This window comes from Apodemus sylvaticus, chromosome 22, assembly GCF_947179515.1.
Source record: "Apodemus sylvaticus chromosome 22, mApoSyl1.1, whole genome shotgun sequence".
NCBI classification, from domain to species: Eukaryota; Metazoa; Chordata; class Mammalia; order Rodentia; family Muridae; genus Apodemus; species Apodemus sylvaticus.
In genome coordinates this window covers 9,616,861-9,626,447 of record NC_067493.1, presented here as the reverse complement: position 1 = coordinate 9,626,447, position 9,587 = coordinate 9,616,861, and the positions used below count along the sequence as shown (strand labels likewise).

Genomic DNA, 9,587 nt, shown 5'->3' with positions numbered 1-9,587 from the left:
TTATAATGAGAGACAGATTGTGGAACTGGATTTGAGGGCAAGTAAGAGGTAGCTTGGAGGCATTTGGAAAGGGTAAATCATAATCATATTATATTTTGTCTTTGTCCATTTTTCTTTTTTATATAGGCTACTAGTCTTTATGTGATCGTTTTGTTCCTTGCTACTTTGCTGAAAATGTTTATCAGCTGTAAGAGCTCCTTGGTGAAACTTTAAGATCACTTGTATATAATTATATCATCTGAAAATAAAGAAATTTTGACTTCTTCCCTTCCTATTTTCTCCCTTTGGCCTCCTATAGTTTTCTTACTGTTCTTGCTAAGACTGTCAATACTATATTGAAAACATCTGGAGAGAGTGGTCATTTTTTTCTTCTTAGTGTAATTTCTTGAGTTTCTCTCCATTTAAGTTGAATGTGACTGTGGGTGTCCTGTAAATTGCCATTATTATGCTTTAACTATATTCCATTTCTCAGGACCTGTTGTGGGAGTGTTACTGGGCTCTGGGGAAAAAATGTGCTGTTTGATAATGTTTTCATTCTGGCATCTAAGAAACTAGATTTACGGTGATTGTGATTCTAGGTGTTTATATCTTGTCTTGTTTTGGTAGAGTGTGTTTTCTACCCCTTGGATCCTGTTGCCTTCACTGGATTTTAGGAGCATGTGATAGCTGTGGGTTGCCTGATACAAAGTTTTTCTGTGTCTCTGCCAGGAACGGACATTGTGGATTTCCAAACAGAATGTTTATCTAGGTGTTGTCAGGTGATAAAAATGAATGTGGATAGGCTAGGAGAGTGGGGTGAAAAATCCATAGGAGTGGGGGGAAACTGGGTCTGCCCCAAGGGTCTGTGGAGTCCACAGGGGAAGGAAAAAGTGTAGAGATGCCTTTCAAGCTGACTGCTGCACAATGGAAATGAGATTGGAAAATTGGAAATGGAGGTCTGGAAGGATAGTGACAATCACATACTTGGTTCATTTATCCGTGTAGAAATATCAATATAAACAGCTGTAGAGATATAGCTTGGTAGCACAGCTGGACTTATTCTTTAGCGATGGAAAAAACAGTAATTGAAAATGCAATATTAGGATCCATTTTGTCCCTCAATTCTATTGTTTTCAGGAAAGCATATAGGTATCATCCATCTACAACTAACTGATGCTTCAAATTAGGCAAAGCTCTACACAGTGCAATCCATCCATTGTGCAGAAAGGTTTTGGAAAAATCCTATAATTGCATTTCTACTGATAATTTTCAAGAAATCATGAAATTTTATTTGTTGCTAAACGAAGTAATGCTTTGGGTTCTGTATAAAGGAATAATTAATTTTTAAGGAGTGAACCAATTTTTCTATAGCAGCACCTGTGTGTTGGCTCAGCACTCATCTGTATCTGATAATTCCTTAACACATACTCAAAACTTCACATAGGAGAAATATTTCTGTATATAGATTTCTACCATTGGTCTAACTGATAAATTATAAATCCTTTGATATTAGCTGTTAGAATAAACAATGATGGACAAATGTATAAATTCCTATGTTGTTTTTCTATTGTAATTTACATATTTTTGCATGTCAGAAATGCAGTTTTGCTACCTAGTAGCCCTCTACTCCAAAATTCATACTAGTTTCTGCCCTTCCTGCAATGGCTAAATCAGAAACACTCATTGTGGTGCCCTGAGTTCTGATCTCTAATCAGATCTCTGGGAGATTCACAGGTCTAATAAAGACTAAAAAACATTGATATGGAACAACCAAACCTCAAGCTCACAAAATCCTTTAACACCTCTGTGGAAATTGTACTGACTCCATGTCCCAAGTGACATGGGGTCAAAGTAAATGAAGTAACTTTGTCTAAGTCTAAATTTCCTTTTCAGAAGACAGTACAATTTTACGTCCATCCCTTCTCTGCAAGAAGACAGCTCACCATAATTATTCTTTAGGGACATAATATGATTTAAAAGCCTGCAAGCATGCACAAGAAATATGAGAAATTGTTGATCAGGTTGGAGAGCCACATACACAAATCATCCTGGAGAGAGTTTCCAGAACTTGAATGAGGAAAGATAAGTATTTAATGGAAATTCTAACACAACCTTAAAACCTTAGGTTGGAAAAGCAAGGCTATCACTAAAACAAGGAAGCAAGGGCAGCTTACTGAAAAGAAACCAATTTTAAAAATTCATATAAACATAATAAGAGACCATGTGAGAAGACTGCTGAATGAGAAAAGTTAACATGTTATATTCTGCACATGTTACACATCTGTAGACAGTTAAAGCACTTCTTCAACAGCTCTCAGATATCAACATTACAGGCAGCCCAAATAATCATGGTCAATGTCCTTGTGTGTTTTTTGTATGTATAAGTTATTATAACTCAATGCCTATATTATTATTTAATCTATGAACACAATTTTTTTCTATTTAAATGCATAGCTGCAAAATTATGAAACTATCGGTGTGGATCAATGGGCACCTATTTTAGGAAGGACTCAAATGTGCCTCCTGTCTCATTTCCATGAATGATCAATATTACTCAGCTTTTTCAACTCTCAGTTTACTGGTTTGATTTTCAGATTAAAATATTAATATTAAATGAATGAGTTTGATTTATCAGATAGAATTGTTAATTTAAATGAACCAATATAAAATTTATTACGAACAATAATTATAGGTATGTTTATCATTTTACCAACCTCAATGAAAAATACCAAACAAAGAATTTGAAAGGATGAAAACTGTGAGAAACATAAGGAGATATTTGATATACTCTATACTCTGATTTCTATTCTGTATATGAAGTATTGAAGAAATCAAGCAGTTTGAGGATATTCTAGAATGATTCAATTTATGATTGAGGTACACAGGGCAGGAGACCAGAGGCTTTCAAATATAAAAGCTGAACCAGATGGTACAACTTTATCTAGTTTATTTAACAGTGTTTTATTTTCTCATAGGCGGTGGATCTTTCTGTGGAGCACACACTGGTTTGAATTCAGCCTCATGCTGACACAGGTCTAGGGTCTTAGTTTCTAAAATCATTGTTGGCTGCAAGATCACTTTAATTACAATCAAATTCCAACATCCTTTCAGGTATTTTGATGTAGGTTCATTCTTTGAGAAAGAGGTGTGAGCGTGCTGGACTGAGCTTTTCTTGTCACTAGAGATGCCATTAAATAAAAAATGCCTCAAGTTTGAAATTGATGACCTCAAATTTTATTCTGCAATTGCTTTTGTAAGTACACAAATTTTAAGTAATCCTGAAACAATGTAATGAAATTTCACTTTATTCTATTGCCTAGACTTCCTGAATGGAACAAAATTAAAATTATGCTGAAATCTGACAATTCATTTTATGCTCATCAGCCACCAAACACCAACATGCAACTTGTAAGGGGAGAATGATGGGTTATTTTCAATCCCTCAGATATCAAAAGGACCATGAACTAAAGCAAGAGTTTATTAGAATCACAAATGACATTAAATTTGCAATCTCTTATTGGGTATTGGCCATTTTCCTCACATCTTAAACCATGTCAAGAAATCGCCATATGCCTTTGCAATTGTTTCAGCTTTTGGTAAGAGCTAATAACTCTTTGGTAGCTACATCTGAAGGCTAGTGATAGCAGTTAAATTCAAATGGAAGCTGCTTGTCTCCAAAACAATCCGTAAATGAAATAGGATATCTAAACTGAGAGTGTCATGTGAGCATTCACTTTACACAAACATTTTTCTTTTTGATTTCAATAACTCCTGCATAGTATTCAAAAGCATTTTTACACTTCATTCAACAATAACCAATATCCTCTTGCTATAATAACAGTATTTTTTAAGAGAGAATAGCTGTTTCCAGTGGACAAGCAAGCCATATTTTAATTCCTGGTATATTTTCTAAAAATGACTATTTCAATTGCTAACATGGTTCCCTGCCTCAGCTATAAATAATAAATCTTATCTATGCTCAAAAACTCATTCCACAGTCCATCATCACTGACTGACTATTGAAGACTTAAAGAAAAGCAATGGGTTTCATTTGTGGTATTGGAACAAACAAATGCACATTTCTTGAGAGGACCTGTGATGGACCACATGTACACCTGTAGCTACTGCTTTATGACTGGATAGTGTGCAATGTATGGAGATGAGAAAAATGCGCTCTCACTTAAATTTCTCAACAAGTATAGATTGATGATAGAGATAAATAGAAAAAATATATAAATATAGATAGATAGTAGATGATAGAAGATAGATAGTATATAGAGACTAATTATTGAAATAAATATTGATGAACAGATAAATATTGCCTAAATATATTTCTGCTAAATATAACATACTGTTTTATTTTCCAGCTGCCATGACAACTTTTGTTTTCACAATGATTATGAAAAATAAAACTACAGTGAGTGGATTTCTTCTCATGGGTTTGTCTGACAACCATAACCTGCAGATCTTGCATGCTTTGTTCTTCTTGGTGACATACCTATTTGGCTCAGCAGGGAATTTCATCATTATCACCATCACAACACTGGACCCACAGCTCCAGTCTCCAATGTATTACTTTCTGAAGCATCTTTCCATTCTGGACTTCTCATCCCTCTCTGTCACAGTTCCCCAGTATGTTGACAGTTCCCTGGCACGAAGTGGCTACATTTCATATGGACAGTGTATGATTCAGGTTTTTTTCTTCACAGCTTTGGCCTCGAGTGAGACAGCTATTCTCACAGTGATGTCTTATGACCGCTATGTGGCCATCTGCCTCCCACTGCACTATGAAGTCATCATGAGTCCCAGAAAGTGCACTTGGGCTGTGGCAGCTGTGTGGTTAAGTGGAAGCATCTCTGGAACTTTATACACAATAAGTATACTCTCTATCAGATTCTGTGGTGACAGAATAATTCACCAATTCTTTTGTGATGTCCCCCAGTTGCTCAAGCTCTCCTGCTCTAATGATTACTTTGTAATAATGGGAGTGGTTAATTTCCTGTCTGCAATGGCCTTTTTCTGCTTTATTGGGATTGTCATCTCCTATGTCCACATATTCTCCACAGTTCTCAGGATGCCCTCTGGTGAAAGCAGGTCTAAGGTCTTTTCTACTTGCCTTCCCCATCTCTTTGTTGTCTCATTGTTTCTTTCTACAGGAGCCTTTGCATATCTAAATCCAACCTCAGACTCTCCAACTGCTTTAGAATTTTTATTCTCTATCTTTTACACAGTACTACCTCCAACTCTCAATCCTGTTATTTACAGTCTGAGAAGTAAGATCCTAAAGAGTGTTGCAAGGAAGTTACTGTTTAGTACAAAATTCACTGGTTGGAATCATTTGACCCATTGTTTGTGATTGTTAAATTATATATGTGAATGATTTTATTCATTGGTTTTTCTTTAAATTCTTATGGAGTATCATGTTTTGTTTTGTTTTCCTATACATAAATTATGTTATAAAATGATGTACTTATGGAAGTACATTGTCTTCTTTCTTTATATTTTAGTATTAAAAATGTTGTTCCTTCAAATTAATAAAAAATTTAATAGCCTCATAACATAGATTCACTCGTTTTTAGTTCCTAACACATACACATGAAGACATACTGACAATCTCATTACATTTCTAATATGTTTACAGAGGTAAAATTACAAAAATTTAAACACAGCCATAATCCTAATAGCCCTAGGTCTACCACCAAGTTATAAATTTAAGTCAATAATTTATGTTTCAATTTTTCTTTTAAAATTATTTTTAAAATAATAATTATTAATTATTTTAGTACAAAATTCACTGGTTGGAATCATTTGACCCATTTTTTTGATTGTTAAATTATATATGTGAATGATTTTATTCATTGGGTTTTCTTTAAATTCTTGTGGAGTGTCATGTTTTGCTTTGTTTTCCTATACATAAACTATGTTATAAAATGATGTACTTATGGAAGTACATTGTCTTCTTTCTTTGTATTTTAGTATTAAAAATGTTGTTCCTTCAAATTAATAAAAAATTTAATAGCCTCATAACATAGATTCACTCATTTTTAGATCCTAACACATACACATGAAGACATACTGACAATCTCATTACATTTCTAATATGTTTGCAGAGGTAAAATTACAAAAATTTAAAAACAGCCATAATCATAATAGCCCTAGGTCCACCACCAAGTTATAAATTTAAGTCAATAATTTATTTTTTAATTTTTATTTTAAAATTATTTTTGTCTAGCAATATACATTTGCTAGACAAAATATACATCTAGCAAACATATATGATATCAGTAGATAACTTTGCATAGTATTACAGTTATTATTTTCCTAAACTATAGATTTCAATTTATATTGAAATTTGTGTATATTCACTCATTTTTACTATATAAAATATCTTAAATACTTAATTATTGTTAAATTATTGATACATGCATTTGTAATTACCAAGCTTTGTCTGTATAATTGCAAAGAATAGGTTTGTTGGATCAAAGTATACAAAATATTCAACTCTCTTAAATGATGTGACTATATGGCTTTCTACAAATAAGTCATTTATGGTCAATTAAAAATGTAGGTCTAAAGCACTTCTAATAATCTCTTGATTTTACTTGTTTATGAAGAACTATAGATACAGTCAGAAACTCAGAAGTAGATGAAATTCTGCCAGATTTCTGAAACATGGTGATAAACAGCAGTGGAATCTGATGAGATGTGCATTTCAGTAATAATCCTACTCCATCTTTGTAAAATTTCTTTAAATGTGTGTTAGCTCAACAGATCAAGCACAATAATAATACTTGTTAGTGTTCATATTTCTAAAATCTTATATATTTATTTTCTTTTTGTAAGAAGCTTTGTAAGAATGATAATCCCTCATTTTAAAGTGGTAAAACAATTCTTCAGTCTCTATTTCTGTTATTCAGACCACTTTTTTTCTATCTACATTTTGTATACACTATATTTAGTCTTAGATATTGACACCTGTAAGAATAAAAGTTGGTCAGTCTAGATTTTCAAGATACAACCACAAATGACTGATCATCAGGCCTTTTACCTCCTCAGACATTCGCCTGTTCTATCCATTTACAGAGGCATGTAAATTACATTTGATTCTTTCTGAGTTGCATATTTTCAGAAATACTTGAGCTAGCCTGTTATTTTAGTAGTTGACTGAATTACAACATAAGCAAATCAATTCCATTTCCTAACTTTATATTTTAGATTTATTTACTTGAGCATCCATTTATAAATTTTGGCTGACAACAAAGTGGCTTATTATTACCAAATGACTTGGTTAAGTAGCTAATATTTGGTTTATAAGTATTTTGTTGTATTCACTCCTAGATATGTTGAATATCTTTATTTTAGTAAATTTATTTTCTTTGAGATTATTGATCTTTCAAATATATAAAAGAACTTTGGGAATGTTGTATTCTTTGATATTAAATAGTTTGCAATTTTTAACAAGTATCAAAAGCTTTGTTGCAGACCCCAAACAAAAAACACTTGTAATTCTTTTAAAAATAACACATTTCTCAATGCTTGTTATGTATTTGCATTTGTGTGGTTCATTTACATATAATTTACTTTATATTAACATTCACTCTGTGATGAACAAGCAATCACCTGTGAATTCCATAAACTTTAGACATTTCTACCCCTTTCTTCCAAGTTGCAAAGCACTTTCTCTTCTGGTTTTCCAATATCTGGAATATAGATTCAAGACGTAGGTTATAGCATTGGGTGCTCCAGCTGGAGGCACCAGCTTAGAGAAAAATGAAAGAAGAAGCTAAGCAGGAGTCATTTCTACGAAAGTTGGTGGTTTAGGTTCTCAGCTTTAGAAAGCACTGTTCTGGATTTCAGAATCCAATCTACAAATCAATAAATCAGTAGTATGGCAATCATTATTTGAGTCCAATTGTCAGCCCTGTGGTCTGTACTGGGCAATTCGTAACCCTGGCTTTATCTGTTCTAAACTTGGTTACCTGCTTTCCAGAGAGATCTGGTAACATACCCAGTATGCTTTTAAAATCCTATTTAGTTAAGTGTGAAAAAGAAAAATAGGGTGTGTCGAAGTTAAATAATCAGGTCATCAGCATTTTAAATCTCATATCATTTTTGCTTTCTGAAGAAAGCTTATATCAAATAATAACTTGATTGTCCTTATGAAAAACATTTGTATTTATATGAAGAAGTACCTTGAACAACATGAAAAAAAAGGAAAGAAAAATAAGAGGTATCTCCAAATTTGATACAAACACAAAAGATTGATGATTAATGTTGTCTAATATACAGTATTTATATCCTAATATTCTCAGGGTTTGTTGATAGAGTTATCGGTCAAAGGGACCAGGAAAAAACCTGAGTTTCAATGGGATGTCTTACCTTCTTTTTTCCACATGTTACATTACAGCTTCTCAGACTCTTAATTAGAAAACTTACTTAGAAATGAAATGTTTCTTCAATTTATTTTAAATAAATTTACTTCCCTTAGTTCCCTCTGTATCCTGTCTCACTTCTTCATTGAAACATATTTGTTATGTCACTTACACAATTTTAAAGTATTACTGTTTTGAACACCAACTTGTTGTGTAAAAGTGAAATGAAAGCACTACATTTTCTCCAGGCTGGAATGTTCTCATACACAGACGCTAGTCTGAGTATTAACAAGTGAGACCAAACACTGCCCTCAACTGTTTTCACTTTTTCTCACCTTTTAAAAATTATTTATTTAAAATTTGATATTAAAATACTATTTAATTTTTTCTACATTTCCTTTCCTCCATCCAAATCAGTTCATGTACCCTATATTGGACCAAAAATCAAGAAGCAGAAATGACATGAATCAGCAATTCATATGTGTTTTTTGTTGTTCATTATTTTTTGAGGCTACCTTTTTATCTTCTTATTTTTTTCCTACTTAAAGATTGGTTAGGTTCTAGTTAAAGTTTTCCTTCAAAGAACATGAACATGTACAAACAATGCCTTGGACCAACACATATAGTGATATAGATAAAATCTCAGTACTGCTAAGGGGATGCAGCAATAAATTTATATCTTGGCACATTTTGCAATATTTGTAGACTAGTGCCTTGCTCAATATCTTCAGAGAAGCTTCTGCATGCAGTAGTATATGCAAAGAGGAGGGAGGTAGACTGCGATCAGAATATAAAGTGAGTATATTAATTACAATGTAAAAAAAAAACCCACAATGTCATCTTTGACGTTGTATGTCTCATATTTTTTCAGGGCATTTTTCTTACCATTATAGGCCCTTTGCATATGTATTATGTTTTCTGGTTTTGATTTCTTTATGGAATCCCTGGGTGCTGTTCTTGAACATATGTATGCCTGCATTTGTGTTTCACATGATTTGATTTGTCTTTGACTGTATTTCTTCTGCTTCACCATGTGTGTGTGTGTGTGTGTGTGTGTGTGTGTCCTGTTCCAATTTTTTTGGTTTTATATTATATTATGTTTTATTATAGTTTTTTTAGATATCTGGTGTTCTAATGAGAGACAGATTGTGGAGCTGGTCTGGAAGGGAAGTAAGAAGGAACTTGGAGGCATTGGGAAAATGGAAATCATAATATATTTGTTTTAGTCCATTTTTC

At 32.9% G+C, this 9,587-nt stretch overlaps 1 protein-coding gene across 1 annotated transcript; it reads left to right on the top strand.

The window, feature by feature from the left end:
• The first annotated feature begins 4,372 nt into the window (after positions 1 to 4,372).
• LOC127673278 (olfactory receptor 14J1-like) lies at positions 4,373 to 5,335 on the top strand. The gene has a single exon (XM_052168854.1). The coding sequence runs from the start codon at positions 4,373 to 4,375 to the stop codon at positions 5,333 to 5,335; it is 963 nt and encodes a 320-aa protein (XP_052024814.1).
• Positions 5,336 to 9,587: the final 4,252 nt, after the last annotated feature.